This window comes from Vanacampus margaritifer, chromosome 18 (assembly GCF_051991255.1).
Source record: "Vanacampus margaritifer isolate UIUO_Vmar chromosome 18, RoL_Vmar_1.0, whole genome shotgun sequence".
Lineage (NCBI taxonomy): Eukaryota > Metazoa > Chordata > Actinopteri > Syngnathiformes > Syngnathidae > Vanacampus > Vanacampus margaritifer.
Window position 1 is genome coordinate 10,210,146 of NC_135449.1, and position 20,681 is coordinate 10,230,826.

Here is a 20,681-nt window from a genome sequence, read left to right on the forward strand (position 1 = left end):
CCAAAGCTCAAATCCCTCCAGATGAGCTACTGACATGGGACTAGCTGGCGACTAGTTATGAAGCGTGTACTCTGCCTCTTGCCCAAATTCAGCTGCGATAGGCTCCAGTTTGCCCGTAACTCATTTGCTCCCAAAAACTTATGAATACGTTCTATTTTAAATATTACCAGTATCCCAAAGACGTATTTATATGTTTTTTTATGGGGGGTTATGCTAGAGCATACAGAAGGCTTTGATGCAGCCTCTGAACTGAAGGGAACAGTTGAAGCAATGGCATTTATTACAAAAACGGCCAATAGGTGGCAGCAGAGTATAAGAGATCAGCCAGGGCAATGTTGCAACAAGCTCTTTTTCTCAGTGTTTTAAACAGATTTGTGAATCATGATTAAGCTTAGCTATATTCTAATGCTAATTGCTGCAATGTACTTTTTTTCTGATGAAAGAAGACACTCTAATCTTTCTTTTGGTAGGTTCCATGTGTTTATAGCAATAAAACACAATATTTTGTGGGCCTTTCAAAATGAGTCAAAATCCAGTAAAACAGCCGTGAGCAAAGGGGATCGCTTCAGTGAAAATGGCTGGGAGTGAATAAATTAATGACAATGAGCGCTAAAGAAAATGGATGGATGGCTTGAAAACTGAGCAAAAGCTCTGTTCAACTTTACCAAAAATCCATGACAGTGAACCCCCACAAATTCAAGATGGAAGATGAAAGTTTTCAGTTGCGTTCCTACAGGCAGACGAAGCGAAGCGCCTTGAGGGGTTGACACTATTTGCTTTACAAATAGGGTCAAAGTACAGTATTATTTTCAAATGTTCTCTGATTTCCTCATTGCAGACCTTTGACATCATTTTACACACCATCTACCTCAATAGAATCTCTTCCATCGTCATCTCCCGCAAAGCCCTAAACTTGTCCCATTCATACCTCAAAGACCGCAACTCAGTTCATCCAGCCAAAGTCCTTTTCATCCAAGTCCCACCTACTGTAGTTACTTTAGGTGTGCCCCAAGGCTCTGTCCTGAGCCCCCTACTTTTCATTATCAACCTCCGAAAACTGATGCCAAGATGCACTAAAGGTTGCGTAGCTTTTGCGTGGTGCTAACGGGTATAAATGGAGCGGTCAAGGAGCGTGCCATCCACTAGGCACGCGGAGATGGCGTCTGATTTACTAACGCCAGCGCTAATAACCACCTCTTCGGTCCAACCTCGCTTTCTGATAATGTCATCTTTCAAGCAACTGTTACTATACTGTCGTGTTCTTGGCGCAAATCCGTTTCCATGTGTGGTAAATCAGGCGCAAATTTGCTGTTATCCATAGTTGGCAGTTTCTCCATCTCTGTTGGCCATTCCCTCGTTTCTCCTCCTCCTCCTCAGGTCAAGAGTCTGGGTGTCATTCCATAAACATATCAATAACCTAACCCGGTCTGCCTACTATCACACCCCCACAACCACTTCTATCCTTGTCACCTCTACACTACTGTATCTCTCTCCCCTTTGGTCTCCCTCACAATTACTTATAGGGTTTAAAAAAATAATAATAAAAAACAGCTGAATGGGAGACAACCTTAGTTGACTCCTGCATTTCTTCAAGAACATACCGTTAACAGAATTATGGGCCGCATTATAGAAATAGCATCAAATAGACATTAAATGGATCGTAACCCGAAAATGGATAAGAGGGAATTAGTGGCCCTTGACCCCTCATTGATCTCCTGTAGTTTCTCCTGAGAGCACCGAACAAGTTAATAACCCTCGAACCCTGGCCTGGAGTTGGCAGTCCAATCTTTTTAATCTACACCACTGCAGGCCAACAGTCGGCCATCTTTTTTTGGCAAAGGTCCCCGTTCCCCCGATGCAAGGACTATCTCTGTGGAGAATCGATCTCTTGGGTAAATAATTCAACGGTCAACCAGGAGGCCATTACAGCTCCCCTGAGAGAACGAAAGCATTATTACCTGGAAGACAGCAGCGAGACGCTGGAGATTCTCTGAAGAAAAAAAATATTTTTTTCTTAACCAATCAATGTCCTTAATTGTAATCTTGACCTAGCATTGCTGCACCAATTGACTTAAGACAACAGTGACACCATTTCAAGTCAAACCTTCTTCTTATATTCCCTCACTTGAGGCAAAAGCTACTACAGATGTCAGCCCTAAAACAATTCTGGTCAATCATGCTAAAATGAGAGGAGAGGTGCTCTAATTTAAATGACACAAGGCTAACCTTGAATGAGTTAAGACAAGAAGCTAAAGTAGCCTACTTCCTCATAATGTCAAAAATGTGTCCTTATGATAACCGTTATTAAGTAAGCACAGTACTTAACTCTTTGACTGCCAGACGTTTTCAGAAACGGGATGTCGCCAGTGCCAGACGATTTAAGCATTTTGACTGATCTTTCAAGGTCCACAGAAAATGTTGTGTTTGGACTATGGAAACACACATACTACCAAATGAAAGATTAAACTCTCATCTTTCATCAGAAAAGTTTGTTTCTACCTTATTCCGTTCTTCAGTAATCAACAATAGAAAATGGTTAGTTTCACCGAAATGCTCTGTTTTGAAACAAAAAGCGGAGAAAAAGAGCTTTTTGTGAAATTATGTTATTCATGCACTCTAGTGAATTGTACACTTCTTTTTGTCCATGAATGATGCCACAAACACCTAAACAGTGCTTTACTTCTGTAATACACCACCACCAACAATGAAAAAGTGTTTTTAGATTGCAAAATACATTTATTTCCATTCAACAGTGTAACAATTTGACAAAACAATTCCGCAAACGATTTACAAATGTGTGCAACTGTGGTACTACTTACAATTATGTGGATGTTTCAAATACAGTTTTTCTTTTTGTAACGCTCCCATGCGTGCAAGGAGACGCAGCAGGATTTGCACAACAGATTAGTTTCACTTGCGATGGCTCCTTTCGCGTGCAGACATTACACTTTCTTGACGGCCTTTTTTTCAAGGGAATAGCAAGTAGCAGACTGTACCCACTCCTCCGATGAATATGCATTGGACTCGGGGCACTCTTCGTCGTCCGATTGAACGTCCGCCTGAGTGCGCTCGGTTGTGCTCCGCGTTTTCCGGTGTTAGCATTGCTAGCCGGTGAACCTTTATGACGTCGTCATAGCCGCCGCGTCAACGCTTGCAACTTCAGCGTCAACCTCGGAGTCACCATCATCATCATCGATGATGATCATCATCGTCATCAATGTGCTCTTTAGCGTTGGTCGATGCTTTTCGTCTTTGAAAAAAACTGCTCGAGCGTGTGCTGCTTGCAACCGGTCGCCATGTTCTCTTCCCTTCCCCAGCCATTGTCCCCTCTAGCTCCGCCTCACGTCTTCTACTGACGCCTACCAAATCTTGTCAAAAGAGAGTCATTGCTGCCATCTAGGGGCCAAAAATAGTCATTAGGCTAACTAGATCTGCTTGAAACTTTCACCACAGCTGGCCAAGGCTTTCCTCCACCCGTTTCAAAAAAAAATAAATTGGATGACGTCTTTTAACGTCATTGGCGGCCCTCCGTAGGTTTTTACTTGACGTCTTTTTGTCCATGGCAGTCAAAGAGTTAAGGTAATCTTTGACTGAAGAGGAAAAACTATTTAATCCAAAGTAATATTAGTTGTTGGTTCAACGCCATTCAAATAAAAAAGAAAAACTGAAACTGTTGCATTGATTTTTTTTTTTTTTAGAGTGTATTGCAATCTATTCTAGATTTGCGCCTTTAACCAAAAAAACAACAACTTCAAATTCCCTCTTTTCTATTGCCATCAATACTAAGTTGTCTGACAGACTGGCATCAAGTATTCACACAGCAAACATGAGGATTTGCAGAAATGAGATGTGATTGGTAATTATAAAGTATTAAAGCGTATCAGCGGGGTTTTTTTTTCACTTGCATCCGACAACCTTACAGCGCCCCAATTGTAACTTTGACCATCTCCATTCAACTGCATGCGTCCGCTGGGATTTGACTAATGAGGAGTTATAGCAATACATAAAGACAAATACACACTTCTGTCTTTTTACATCAAGATATTTGCGCTAATGTAGCACGTCGGGCGCAATCGAGCATGAGCGCCTCTCAAATCCCGTAATCCGTATTAATATAAGCGCACGTTGGTACCTCAAAGACACTGTTCCTTTTCACATAAGGGAAAGAAGAAAAAGGGAAATCCTGCAACGGCATCCTGCCGGAAACAATTAATTATCAGTCCATCACAGCAGAGGTAAAGGAGAAAGCTCTTTAGCGGGATGTCAGCGGTGCTGACGGCGCCTACCATGCATCCGCAGCGCTATCATTAGAGAGACGGTCTGATCAGAGGGAAGCATGCTGACAGCACATAAAAAAAGAGCCATTTGTCTATCAATTCATCCTTCTATTCACCAACTCATACTACCTCCTCTTAGAACCAGCGGAACTGTGGTAGTCAACATCAAAAGTAGGAAAAGAATGAGGCACATCATTAGCGGGAGAAGACAGAGGCAAGGGAGGATGAAATCATTTAGACGCCGCCGTGGAGAGGAAATTGCTACGCTTGTCGAGAGGGAAGAGAGAAAAGGACGGAGTCAAAACAAGAGGAAGGTGCCGCAAACTGAGACGCCGGATCATAAACGGCAACTCTGATTGGGTGGTAATAACACATGTGGGTTATCGTGTGCGGTAGACTCTCGGCCCCCCAATCGTCACCTGTCCCTCGTGTCTTTTGTGGGGAGGCCTCGTTTGAGAGCGTAATTGCCGGGGAGCAAAGATGAAACGTGAAGGTGCTGGCATGTTTGAAACCTGCAAACACTGCACAGGCTTTTCTGACTGCTTAACAAGTATAGTTTGTCACCGAACCTCACTGCCCTTGTTTGACGTCAGAACAAAATATGATTTGTGGGCAGTCGGTTATTGCAAGCAGAGGCAGACAAACCATTAGGAAAAACAATTGACTGAGACCCTTCAAGTCTTAATTTACATACTTAAAAACACATAAAAAAATTGGGGTGTCAAAATTAGTGCGTTAATTTAAAGTTCCTTAAAGGCGACAATTTGTTTTTAATGCGCAATTAATGGAAAAGCCTGTACTGGGGGGAATTCCACTCGCAATGCAGCAGACCCGTCTAGGTCAAAATTCAGCAGTAATTAATTTTATAATAATGCATATTTTTATGGAGACTGGGGTCAAGTTGTATTTTACATTTTTTAAAGATGTGCAGAATTTCACAAGTTAAAGATTAGATACGTCTTAACTCATTTGCTCCCAAAAACGTATAAATACATTCTATTTTAAATGTTTTAAGTATCCCAGTGATGTATTTATACATCGTTTATGTGTTTTTTTAAGCTAGAGCATACAAGGCTTAGTGGCAGCCTCTCAACTGCAAAGAACGGTTGAAAAAATGGCAGTTGTTAAACAAATGGCCAGCAGGTGGCAGCAGAGCAAAAGAGATCAACCAGGGCTATGTTGCAAAAAGCTCATTTACTCACAATTCTAAATAGATTTGTAAATAACGATAATCTCTAGCTATATTCTAATGCTAATTGCTGCAAAATGGTAACAGATAGAAATATACTTTGTTTGACTCTAATCATTTTTGGGCTGTTTTCTTACAACAATAGAACACAATATTCTGCGGGCCTTGCAAAATCAGTCAAAATCCAGCAAAACAGCCGGGAGTGAAGGGGCTCGCTTCAGTGAAAATGGCTGGGAGTAAATAAGTTAATATGAAAAGAAAAATGGGCTGAGCTGTCACCAATGTCTTACAAGTGCAATTATGCCATCTAGTGGCAGAAAAATGAACTTAACACAAATCAATGTCACATTTGTTTTTTACAGTACAGTACATCTTAATTTTAACTCATTATTATGAAATTAGTATATCAATGACTAAAATACGCAGCCATATTTCTATTAGTTTACATTTTTTCCCACTTATGTAAACAAGAGTATGAAACTTAGATAAAGATATTTTATTGTACATTTAGAACAGAGATAAAATATGAAAAATATGTTATTTTTATTCATTTATCTTTCAACTACAGTTACTGTAATACTTTGTAATTTTCACGTAATTTATCTTTCGATTTAGTTCATAAGCATTCAGCTTCCAGCATTCCCACACAATTTCCGCAGAAATTGCACTTAGTCCAATTTAAATAGAACTTGTGTCATTAAGTGATATTTTGTTCCAGCTGCTCATATTGCCAAAGTGACAAGTTGATAGTAAGCAATAAAAAAAAAATAAAAAACTATTTTCAATCATTAAACACTTTGCAAGGACAAGCGTTATGCTTCCTTTGCGCATCCATCATGTGTACTCAAAGTTGTCATTTTATACAATGTTTGCTCAGTAAATTTGTTTGGTAAGCAATTACTACTATGACTTTTTTTACACCAAGTTCTGAGAAAAGCACCTGCTAGGCTTTGGCATAAATCAACACACCGTCAAACAAAAACATCTACAAAAAAAAAAAAAAGACAACAATTATGCTGACATTTTGTCAGAATTAATAATACAAAAAAGTAATTTAAAAAAACAACAACAAACAGCTACAAATAATCTCCATTGTGGTTATTGTTTTAGTCCTTGGAGTTTTACATTTCTGTTTACCTATCAGTTTCTGCGGGACAAACAAATAAATCCCTCAGGCTGACAGATAACAATTCTCCCTTTTACCCCCCAAAAAGCAATTAGCCATTATTATGTCCCTCTGTAATCTGCCCAGTTCATTTTATTTGCCTCTCAAACAGCGGAGGCTTATCTCCCTCGTATTTACACAGAGCGTCGATCGCGTCCAACACATCTGCGCCCTACGGCGGTGGCAAACAGTCAAAGTTATTGTCACCCCCTCCCAAAACATGCATAAATCAACAAAGAGGCTCGCCGTAGTGTTTGCCAAAGCCTCGCACCATTAAAACAGAAGTTAGACACTTGAGCCCTTGAGAAAGAAATGCTTCAGAACCGATATGGCCTCGGCAAAGGATTCGCGACACCTCTGTTTGAGAGCAAAATATGGACAGGCAACTTCTATGCGTGTGTGTGTGTTTTTTTTTTACCGTCATTGCCCTGGCTCCCCTCTCTCTTCAGCATCTGCACCGCCCCCACATACTTCTTCAACTGGACCTTCAGGACCTCATTCTCCCTGCACAAATAGACAAACACACACACACACACAGATATCACATAACCAATAACGGCTAATAATAAAGAGGTCGTGGGCGCGGTATTGGGTGGTATGGAGGTGATTTATACTTTTCCCCTACCTAATATTCTTACTGGAAATCCATTAGAGACTAGATCAGATTGGTTTCAGACTATATTTGTAATATCAAGCTCACTGTGTGAAATGACGTGTTTGCCGGGGAAAATAGGAATAAACGCCCTGAGATGCAGGAAATCAATTGAAATTCCAAAGTAGGGCAGAGGAATTCAAAATGCGCATGGAAAAAAACAGGCAGCAAAATCGGGCATTATAGTTACAGTTGAGGTGGTGCCTCAATATACCTGCATGTTCTAAAGCCTCGTTTCCACCGACGGTATCTACTCTACTTGGCTCTACACCAAAAAGCAGTGCGTCTCCACTGCCACGGCCACCACCCGGGAGCCCCTCCTCACCTTGCCGGTGATGTCATGCTAAAGCGAGCGCAGCTAGCATCCACTGCGCACACAGGCAAAAAACAATGGAGAGTGCAAACAATGTTCATTTCAACATGGAATGAATATTGCAGCAACCAGAACACTGCTTTCAAGTCAATGTTTGCACCTCCCCAAAAGTCCAAGCATGAATCTGTTTGGAAGCCATTGTTGTCCTCTCTTCATCGTTAAAGGCAGCTGTTTTCCCGCGGTGGTGGTTTGCGCAGCTTCACATTGATGACGACATGTCTCGAAACCAATCGTTGGCCTCCAAAATAATGACGTCACGTTTTGGAACTGGGCGACTTTTTTTTTTTAGAACTGCAAAGGAGCAGGTACCAAAAAAAGTGAGTAGAGTAGATACCGGCGGTGGAAACTAGGCTTTATTCTCCAAAGATGAGCGGGGAAAACTATATATGTATAGATAGGTCTGATGCCACTGAACATTTTGATTGGTTGGAAGTACAAAAATATTCATATATTAATAAATGCCTTTGTTGTCACGCCTCAAAAGTAGGAACATTTTGCGGATCAAATGCCGCAAGTCTAGTAAAAAATAATAATAATAACACCCACAGGTTTTAATAAAGTAATTGAAAGCTCACTGGTGGCTGAACACAGTTTTGATATTTTTAGTGGTTTGCCACACTCGTGTAGCTAAATATCACCATGATAGGTCAATATAAAAGCTGAATTCTTAAGTCCAACTTTATTAGAGTTCGGTGTCGAGTGAGCATATGAAAGTAAGCAGTTCCAAAAGTGTTGGAGTAGAGGCGGTGGTTTGTTTTGGGTCGAGGGCGCAGACACAAAGTGAGAAAGAAAGAGAGTTAGTTTTCTTTACAAGTTGTAAGAGGCGGAACATGATTGACTTGGGGTTGAAATCAATCGGAGTTGGAGGGAGGCTTTATGCCCTTGCCAGTTAAATTTAACAGCCTTTGTCTTGCTCCACTAACGCCCCCCCTTTTTTTCCCTAATTCTCCACGGGTGATTTTTGGTGCCCCGCTTATCAGACTTCATTCCCCTCCAGCCTCCTCTACGCGGAGTCGTCCACGCCGCCGTTATCAGACCCACCCGCGACGCAGGCGTTGTCCCAGCCTGATTAAATTATATTGAATACACACCGCTCCACTCAGAGTGTGTTCACGGGGAAACGGAGTCGGCCACTTAAGCATATATTGGAATGTGTCTCATTTTACTGAGAATGAGTCTCGAGGATGATGTTAACACCAGCGGGCAGATAACTGTTTGTATGGAGGACCAAAACTGCCCAAATTAAAAACAAATAAATGACTAAATAAATAAATGAATGAATAAAAGTGAAAATAAAAACAGATATTAATAATATAATGAAAAAATTAAATTATATTTTATATATATATATATATATATATATATATATATATATATACACATACTGTATGTGTGTAAATACATATATATGTATACATATATATATACACATATAATATATATACACACATATATATATATATATATAATATATATATATATACATATAATATATACATATAATATATACACACACATATATATATATATATATATATATATATATACACACACACACACACACACATATATATATATATATATATATATATATATATATATATACACACATATATATATACACACATATATATATACATACGCACACATATATACACACATATATATATATACATACGCACACATATATATATATATACACATACACACACATATATATATATATACATACACACATATATATACATATACATATATATATATATATATATATATATATATACATATACATATATATACATATACATATACATATATATACACATACATATATATACACATATACATACACATACATATATATACACATATACATACATATATATATATATATACATATACATACACATATACATACATATACACATATATATACATATATACATATATATATATACACATATACATACACATACATATATATACACATATATACACATACATATATATACACATATATACACACACATATACATACACATATATATATACACACACATATACATACACATATATATATACATACACATACACATATATACACATATTCATACACATATATATATACATATACATATATATATACATATATATATATACATACACATATATATACATATACATATATATATACATATATATATACATACACATATATATACATATACATATATATATACATATACATACACATACACATATATATATACATATACATACACATATATAAATATACATACACATACACATATATACATATACATACATACATACACATATATACATATACATACACACACACATATACATACACACACACACACACACATATACATATACATACACACACACATATATATATATATATATATATATATATATATATATATATATATATATATATATATACACACACACACACACACTCATTTATTTATTTATTTTTAATGTTGGCAGTTTTGGTACAAACCGATAATTGATGATTCCATACACTGAATTTGTTTAAGTCTGATTGTTTAGCATAATTGTAACTGTAGGAGGGGATATCAAGGAGGCAGCAGTGAGACCACCCAAGGGGGATTTCCTATTAAAACATGGCATTTACTTTTACAACATGACAGCCTGCGTCAAACATTTAATGGCACCGCCACACTTTAAAATACTGCGCTGTCGTTTGTTTCCCGTCCGTATTTTTTGTCCTGTTTGATCCGATAATCTTTTATTTACAGCAAATGTCCCTTACCGTGAATAAATGATTATCTAACGCAACAATACCAAACCGCCGCCGTCTCGCCACGGTTGTATTTTTTTTGTCGGTGGCCCGATAATGAACTCGTTTTGTTGAATTATTGATCCTTGAAAGAGTGAAATGTTTTGTGCTGATGTAACATTGGCTTGTTGTGTGATTCAAGACACAGCGTGAGCTGAAGTATGCACATAAATTGCTAACGTAGCTGCTAATAGAAAAGTGCCGTTATTGGTACTTTGCTTGAAGCCCAATTCTGATGATCATGTTCTAATTGATAACATTTGGTGAACGGAGCAGGCTAATAAAACAAGTTTGTTTTTTTTCTTTTCAGTTGGAACTTTATTTTATAGCAACAGAGTCCATGTTTGGATTTCCAACTTTTATGCAGCTTTGCCGTTATACTAGAATGTGGTATGCGAGTATGTGTGACATTAATTAGTGGAAAGGTGCCATTTTATCGATCGTTAAGTCCTGGCCCCGAGCGCTGTTCTTGCCGACACTCGTGCTCAGGCTGCATGGATTCAGCCCTTACTTACTTGGACCAGAACATGATAAGAATATCTCCACTGCTGTATACGTTTGTTCATTTTATACATGCAACACACTATAGATATGTGTTGTTTATTTATTTAGAATTGGATTATTAATCTATTGGAACGTGGACATTTATGTCCTAAATTGATTATTTAAACAATAAATAATATTTTTATGTTCCCTTAATATGCTACATTGTTAAACCCAGTTTCAAATCATTTTTGGATTACAATACTGCCAAAAGCAAATTGCTAGCTAAGACATCTGCTAGCCAAAAGCTTCTTTTTTTTTTTTTTTTTTTTTTAAGAGAAGAGACTAGTGACTAGAGCACAAATGAGTGCATAGATTCTTAGCAGTATGCTTTGCTCAGGTTTCTGTCAATATACCGCACATTAGCGGGCCTTCGCCGTAAAGATAGAAAGTAATTAATTGGCAGTAAAATTGGGTCTTTATTGCTTATCCCAACAGGCTTTTGTCTTTTTGGCGGAGTCTAGCAATCTTCCTTACAAAGGTTTCTCATATATTTTCAAATAATTTAGATCATTTTCTTTTACTTAAGCCAAGGCTACCATAATGCATCAGTGTGAGTTAGGCATGGTTTGATTTCTTTCTTTCTTATTAACATCTTTCAAAATAGAAGTCAATTTGTCCAATTGCTTTCACGTGTCTACTGGAACAAATTCATGTGGCATAAACCCAAATCAGAAAAGAAATCAGCCAGAACAGAAGCAAATGAGCCAGAGCCCAAATCCTGAAGAGGGATCATTCATATAACCTCAGCTACAGGGTATTAAATCATTCTTTCTAACTAGTTCAGTCACAAATCTTGCATTAATTCACATTGAAAGACAGGTAAACAGTAAATAAGCCTTTGAGTGACATATGAGTCATATTGGCGGGCGGGCGGCCCGCCAGGCCAATAAAGCACTGGGGGAAACCCTGCCATCTAAAGAAGGTTGGGTCAAAAGTAACCCAATTATGGATAAAAAAAATGGACCGATCAACTTTGACTCAACTTTATGGGTTGTTATATACAAATTGACCCATGTCTTGGGTCAAATTGACCCATAAAGTTGATGTCCATTGTTGATCCATAATTGGGTTACTTTTGAACCAACCTTCTTTAGAGTGCAGGGTTTCCCCCCAGTGCTTTATTGGCCTGGCGGGCCGCCCGCCAATATGACTCATATGTCACTCAAAGGCTTGTTTACACTTTGACTTTCTCTTTACCTGTCTTTCAATGTGAATTCATAATGCAAGATTTGTGATAACACATCTTTAACTAGTTAGAAAGAAATAATCTAAAATCCTGTCGCTGAGGTTATATGAATGATCCCTCTTCAGGATTTGGGCTCTGGCTTATTTTCTTCTGTTCCGGCTGATTGCTTTTCTAACCCTGCACGCTAAAGAAGGTTGGGTCAAAAGTAACCCAATTATGGATAAAAAAAAATGGGCCGATTAACTTTCTGGGTTGTTTTATACAATTGACCCAATTTTTTGACCCAAGTAAAGGATCTGACCAATATTTATGAGTTGTTTTACCCTCGATCCATAATTGGGTTACTTTTGACCCAAGTGTTTTTAGCGAGTAAGCTGTAAAAACAGTTGGGTCAAAAATATCCCAACAATGGGTAAAAAAAAAAGGACCGATCCTCTACTTGGGTCAATTTGACCCAACTTTGAGTCAAGAAATTGGTCTTTTAGTATAAAACAACTCATAAATATTGGTCAGATCCTTTACTCGAGTCATTTTATATAGAACAACTTGGAAAGTTGAGTCAAATTGACCCAAATAGAGGATCAGTCCATTTTTAACCCATAGTTGGGTTATTTTTGACCCAACTGTTTTTAGAGTGTGGTATTGGGCACATTTTGAACAAAACTAAAACTTCCACCATCAATGATCATTTCTAAAAGTCTGAAATTAACTTTATTAACTGAATTTCCGAATGCTTCGCTTGATTTTTCAGTGCCGGATTGCCAGACACTCATCTGAACCTCGAAGTCTCTCTCGAAGGGACTCAAAAGGTTTTAATGAGACTGTCGGAAAAAAAATGAAAGACATGGAAACCGCATCCCTTGGCTTGCTGATATGGGATGAGCCACATGCTGCGTTCTCATCTGGGGAAATAGTTTGACCCAGAAATACAGTAAGACTGAACGTCTCAGTCTTGCGAGTACAACAGTAAGTAAGAGACGAGATCAAAAGAACCGGTGCCTGAGAAATCCGATTCATGAACGAGAGGAAAGTTTGAATTTGAAAGATACACTAGCGGAGTTAGGATCCTTTTTTTTTGGGACACGAGGGAGGACAAAAACACAAACAGTATGCACGAGAGTGATAAGAAATTGCAATGTAAAGAGGGTTACGTTTGTAGAGGAACTTTAAAAAATAAGACTAATCAAGTAGGGGAAACATCTTTAAATAGCTAAAAAATAATCTTGAATTCAAACTACCAACAGTAATTGCCAAGTCGAACCCCTCGAGTGGTGTTTTTCTTTTGCATCTCCCACAACACTTCTTTTATTATTTCCATGCTTCGGAGTCATCTTAATGCACAATAAACACAGCAAATTTGCTGTTCTTTGGATGTGCTCTGCTTTTATTTGGAAGTAATAAAGGGGAGGTACAAAGACAACTTTCAGAGATGCATGTCACTGAATAATGCTCCTGAGTGCAATTTATGGCTCATTTCTCTGAAGGAAAAATAGTGCAAGGATGTACTGGCCCATAGCAGAAACGCAATATATAGAATATCTCGGATTAATTGGCAACAGGCTACAAAGAGGGAAACGGAACGGCATCTCAAAAAAGTAAAACTTAACTGCTGTACTGTACGGAACACTCAAATAAAACGTCAGTGCTCCCGTTGCTTTTCAGTCTGCGTGTGTGATTTTGGTGCAAATGTCCGCCTGTTCAACCACCCCCTCCTCCCAGTGACGAAATACCACTTCCTGAACCCACTCAACTGGCCGCCGTCCCATCTTCCTGTTGCCTGAAGACTGCGTTTATTTCGACCAATTGATGATGATGAAAGGGGTTTGCTGTGCGCGTGTGCGGCACAAGGAATTGAAAGTTGAAGAGTCAGAACAGATCTGAAGGGTTAATTTTAGTTTGGGGCACATTTTTAACTCATTCAAACCCCAAAATGTATAAATATGTTTTTTAATAATTTGTCATGCACTCCCAAAAACGTATTTATACGTTTTTGTTGTTTTTTGTAACAACCCATAAGCACATATGCCCAAAAAAAAGTAACTACACAAGAATTAAAACCGAGCAGCCATTACATGTAAGCAACCATTGCAAGACCGCTCAAAGATTTGAGGCACTTCACTTGCTTGTTTTGATTTATCATTCCCCATAATGAAAATCATGTCTATACCAATAACACCATTGCAAACATCACAGGATTAGCAAGATTTGTCAAGAATGACTCACTATCTTGATGTTGTTTTAACACCAGCTCAATATTTTCACAATGTTATCACAGTCTTATTACTGAGTGTGACAAAAAGTAAACATGTCTTTCTTAGTCATTTAAGATGATAACTGTAGTGTGTGTAAAAAAAAACTCATCAAGCTCACTCGCTTTCTGTCAACACATTGTCAGTGAGATGACCAGGCAATCACAACTTACATTTGATTTGCCAATACTGGAAGATTTCTTCACTGACTGAACAGATGTAGTGTATTCATACAAACAAGGTTTGTGGGGTTTCAAGAGTGTGGGTTGGTATACTTCAATGTGTGAGCAAGGATGTTATATTTTCATGTGTATATTTGGGTGCTTGAGTGAGTAATAGCTCACCTACAGTATATATCTAATCTCTTGAGTGTGAGTAACTTACAAAGTGAAAAGCGATGAATTCTATCTATGGTAAGTTGCTTGCCTGTTCTAAAAATAGCTCATCAGTGATGGGACATTGTTATTTCATATTGTGTAATATAAAAAGGTAAAACAAACAAACAAAAAAAAAATTTAAATAGTAGAAATTAACTCATTCACTGCCATTGACGTCAAAAATTCATTTGAACTATTTGTATTAGTTTAAAAAAAAATCCACTTTTGTTAACAAGAGTATGAAAACCTAGGAAAAAAATTATTGTACATTTAGAACAGATACAAAATTTATGATTATTTGTGAGTTAACTATTGAAGTCATGCGATTAATTACAATTTAAAAAAATGTAATCGCCTGACTCGCTAAAAAAAAAAGATTATTTAAAAATTAGGAGCGTGAGGCGATTGGAATTTTTAATTGTAATTAATTGCATGACTTCACGAGTTAACTCACGATTAATCACAAATTTTCTATCTGTTCTACATGTACAATAAAAAAATTCTAGGTTTTCATACTCTTGTTAACAAAAGTGGAAAAAAAATTTAACTAATAGAAATACTTAAAATGGATATTTGACGTCTATAACCTTCAATGGCAGTGAATGAGTTATTTTTCATTATTTTTTTTATTTTAGATGAAATATTATTTAAGTTAATTAGTGATTTAGATTTTAACAAAATAATATTTTAATTAATGTCACAGTCAAAATTTGAAGTTGTCACAAAAAGAGAGATGAACGGTAGATGAGTTTTAAAGTTTTTAAAAATGTCCATAAAATGTCCAAAAACAAACAAAGAAATCATGAAAATTACCATAAAATGTTCACAAAATTGCCTAAAAAGTAAAAAAAAATTAATTAAAAAAAGTTTTTCAAAAGGCAGAAAATAAAATGTTTAAAAAATAAACATAAAATATCCAAAAACAAAAAAAGAAATCCTGCAAATGACCACAAAATGTCCACAAAAGGTGCTGAGAATTCCCAGGGTCAGCAGCATCTCTGAAAATTTGAAAATTATAATAATAATAATAATAATAATAAAATAAAAAATACATTTTAATGAGTTTAAAAAAAATTATGGATCTATTATCGGCCATGTGATTTTTCAAAATGGCCGATGCCGATATTCATCAAAATGCTGAACATCGGCCCGGCCAATAATCAGTCTATCCCTATTGTGAATCAATTGAGGAAAAACGGAGAGCACTCTTCCATTGAACAGATTAATTACACATTATTTTCCCCAGTCATGAGTCAATGAAATTTTGCCGAAAGCCGATATATCTCTAACTGCCCACTTTTTAATGAACATGACCACTGCCTTTTTTAGTCTCTAATAGTATTGATGTTTCAAAAGTTCACGGCATTTTATTGTCATACCAACCTACATATTATAACATCTGTAAAAGGTTCGACTTTTCCGTCCTCACCATTAGTGAAAGAGAATTGCGCCGTACCTGCAGTCGCACCCGCAGCCAGGTAGCCTCCTTCCCTGACTGATACTGACAGCTTCCAGCCCCTATTCAGCGGCTCGCTGCTCCTTTTGGTGGTATTTATAGCCGCTATTGATCGAGACAGATTTGGCTGAGGAGGAAAAGCGGCACTTGAGATTTAGCCGCTGACGACAGAATCGGATTTGTGAGTCTGCAAGTCTGAGATGCGCGTTGCATGTCACAGTCACCTGCAAGCGAGAGCCGGAGCGAGGCGGGCCAGGGGCCATCTTCTACCTCGCCTGCTATTTCCGCTCCATTAAGAAGTTTCGTGCCAGTGCGAAAATCATCGCATATTAAAGAGCTGATGTGCTGCCCTCTTAAAACTGCTGAGCTGAGGTTTGCGGCGTGTTCAAACCTGGAAAGTGGTACGCTGGAATGCACAGAATTATGGGGTGACTTTATTATATTCAATCAAATTAGGCTGGATTTACACTGACCTAGCGTTTTCATTTAGCTTTAAACTAATTTCTTTATTTTGCTTATTTTTCTTCATTATAATAATAAAAAAAACATAATATATATATATATATATATATTAGGGGTGTCAGGCAATTAAAATGTTTTAATCGTAATTAATCGCATGACTTCAATAGTTAACTCACGATTAATGACAAATTTATATCTGTTCTAAATGTGCAATCAAATTTTGAAGTTTTCATACTCTTGTTAAAACATGTTTAATAGAAACATGGCTGCAAAGATGTAATGTAACAAAAGAATGTAATATTGATAAGTGTTGATCATTTTTCTGCCACAAGATGGCATAATTGCATTTATAAGACGGTGACAGCTCAGTGCATTTTTCTTTTCATATTAAGAGCTATCTCATCTTTAACTTGAAACACTGAAATACTAATTTAATTTATTTATTTTACTTACATTCTTAATTATAATAAAATATAAATAATAAACAAATATATATAAATTAGGGGTGTCAGGCAATTAATTTTTTTATGGTAATTAATCGAATGACTTCAATAGTTAACTCACGATTAATCACAAATTTACAATCAAACATGTTTTTATAAGTTTTCATAATCTTGTTACAACATGTTTAATATAAATGTGGCTGCATCTTTTAGTCATTGATACAGTAATTTCATGATAAGTCATAACATTGAGTTAAAATTAAAAAGATGTAATGTAACAAAAGAGTGTGATATTGATTTGTGTTGAGGTCATTTTTCTGCCACTAGATGGCATAATTGCATTTGTAAGACATTGGTGACAGCGCAGTGCATTTTTCTTTCCATATTAAAAGCTTTCTTTAACATAAAATAACCTACCTTTTTAATTTAGCTTCTAACTAATTTCTTTATTTGACTTACATTTTTAATTATAATAAATTATAAACAATAAACATAAATATATTATATATAAATTATGGGTGTCCGGCAATACATTTTTTAAATCGTAATTAATCGCATAACTTCAATAGTTAACTCATGATTAATCACAAATTTTATATCTGATCTAAATGTACAGTAAAATATTTTTTTAGAAGTTTTCATATTCTTGTTCAAAAATGAAAAATAGAAATATGGCTGCATCTTTTAGTCATTGATACAGTAATTTCATTACAATTCACAAAATTAAGTTAGTTTGAAGTGTGATATTGATTTGAGTTGAGGGCCTTTTTCTGCCACTAGATGGCATCATTTCATTTGTAAGATCTTGGTGACAGCTCAGTGCATTTTTCTTTTCATATTAAGAGCTATCCAATAAGTAACTTGTGAAATTCCGCACATTTTTTAAATTGTAAAATACAACTTGACCCTAGTCTCCACAAATATATGCATTATTATTACATTTATTACTGCTAAATTTTGACATGGACGTGTCTGCTGCATTGTGACTGGAATTCCCCCTAACAGGCTTTTCCATTAGATTATTAGCGATAAAGGAACTTTAAATTAACTCAAATAACGCACTAATTTTGACACCCCTAATATAAATAAGAAATATCACATACAATAAAATAAAATAGTCCCCCTTCTTCAGTTGTGATGCTACCCTTAACAAAATATTGTCATAAAATCAAACTGTCCGATTTCCACCCCTACCGTGGAGCACAATTTCATCCTTCCAAATGGGGGATCCACTTTCACATTTCCGTCTCAAGTGCCTTCTATAGAAAGCCTGAGGCAGTTTATCCAACAGGCAGGTTCGACAACTGAGCAAACCCCCATGTGGCAACCAATCAATAAGTTCACCATGTAAGAGGAAACCACTGGGTCCGGGACCACCTTTTAATCAAAGACAACAGCGGGGGAGCGCAGAGCACGAGAGCCTATTGAAACATAGAAAAGCTTGCGTACAAGTGCCACAGAAATAGCAGGAATTACAATGAATACAAAAAATAATAATAAAAAAAATTAATTAATTAAAAATTAAAAAATTTAAAATTAAAAATTAAAAAAAATTAAAAATAAATAAAGGAGAGCAATGATGATGACATGTTAAATCGGTAAAATTACCGAATGAACAATACTGAGCTCTCCAGAAAAAAAAAAAAAAGGAATTACAATGAGCGTCAAGCATCAAAACGTCAGGAAACAGCCCTGATCGGCTCTGCCGTCAATCAATTCTTGCCGACTTACACGAGTCCGCCGTGTGAAAACGGACATGCTGCGACTTTCTCTCGACAGCTCAAGGCAGACTAATGGAAAAACTTGAAGACTCGTACATGCAATTAATCGTCAACGGTGGGGACGATTATACAACCGCCGAGGTGGTTGACGGCAAAACCTGATTGATAGCTTGCACTTTCCCGTACGCAGATTAACTGTGATTATGTGTATGTCAATGACGCAGCTAAGCTATGTATGAGGCTCAACACAACACAACGAGAATGCAATTTCATCAAAGCTCCTGTGGGCTACTAAAGTGCACCGCTCGTTTATTGGAAAACTACACATCAAGTATTTGAGAGTCACGGTTTCCGTCCCGCTGTGGACAAATGTCATGTTGTTGCAGAGACGCTTGTCTGCTTCCTGGCTACTTTTGACCTCTCGGCTCAAAAGCTGCAAAACTGTTCCCCTTGAATGCTGATGTCGATGCTCACAAAGAAAGTAGCGATATTCTTAGAATGGATTCATCGGATTCATTTTTATTTTACATTAAAATGTATTACAAAAGTACGACGGCGTATTAGGGCCACGTATTAATTTATTTTTTTGGGAGGACGAAAACTAGCAAATTTGCCACTTTATAAAGTCACAAATTTACTACGTTTTTTTCTCGCGACTTATAAAGTGGCAGATTTGCGAGAAAAAAAACTCAGAAACTTACAAGAAATACACGAAGCTATAGTCTAATCATGTGAGAATTCGTTGGTGGTTAATGGGACACTGTTTATAAAATGAAAAGGCAGGATGGAGACGGATTCATTCTTAAATGTAAACTTTACTCCTCATTCACCGCAGCTAGAGCGACAACACTTCCTGATCAGCTGACTAACACTATCCAATCAGATGCTAGCATACCATAGGTAAATGCAAGTGAATGACGGAGAGCAGCAGATTCGACACATCAACTTAAGATACTTGTAGAAAAAAATACCAAAATGTATGAATGTGTCAATAATAATTCTGGAAACATAAATGTATAAGTAAATATACATTTTAACAAATTAACTTTTTTTTTTTTTTTTTTTTTCTGGAGAGCTCAGTATTGTTCATTCGGTAATTTTACCGATTTGACATGTCAGCATCATTGCTGTCTTTTTTTTTGTTTTTTTTTGTATGTGGGTGAGTATGTGTATGTGTGTGTGTGCGTGCGTGTGTACGAGTGTGTGTGTATTCATTAGTTCACATAAAACCTATTAAAAAATCCCATACCGTTCACCTAAACCGAACACTTCCAGCCAGAGTCGTGAGGCCGTCAGGAGACCCGAGGAAGGACCAAAGAAAAGAAAGGAAAGTGAAATCCGTTAACAAATGAACTTAAATGCTTGATCGTCCGGGTGTGGACCTTCGCAAAGCGAGGCGTCTCTGTCGCTGGCCAGTGGCCGTACACAACGGTTCAAAAAGCGAATGCTTAACATGATATGGTTCATCTACGCTAAAGCATTTACTATCTCCTTATTCGGAAACCCGACCGAAAAGTATTGGCACAAACAGTCGAGTACAGTAGTAGTAGTATGTGTATTTCTCGTAAGTTTTTTTGTTTTTTTCTCGCAAACCTGACACTTTATAAACTTGCAAATTTGCCACTTTATGAACTCTCAAATTTGCGAGAATTTTTTTTTTGTAAATTAGCAAATTAAAGTAAAGTAGCAAATTTGGACGTTTTTTTCTCAGAATATTGTTCCCGCCCTCTAAAAAATATATATATTTATACGTGG

General features: G+C 36.9%; 1 protein-coding gene across 2 annotated transcripts in view; it reads right to left on the reverse strand.

Annotated features, from left to right (window-relative positions):
- Positions 1 to 20,681, reverse strand: part of snx29 (sorting nexin 29) — a 135,360-nt gene that overhangs the window by 89,237 nt on the left and 25,442 nt on the right. For both annotated transcript variants that reach the window (XM_077551049.1, XM_077551047.1), the window contains exon 14: positions 7,050 to 7,135. In XM_077551049.1, coding sequence (XP_077407175.1) covers positions 7,050 to 7,135 — 86 coding nt within the window. The remainder of the gene's footprint in view (positions 1 to 7,049; positions 7,136 to 20,681) is intronic.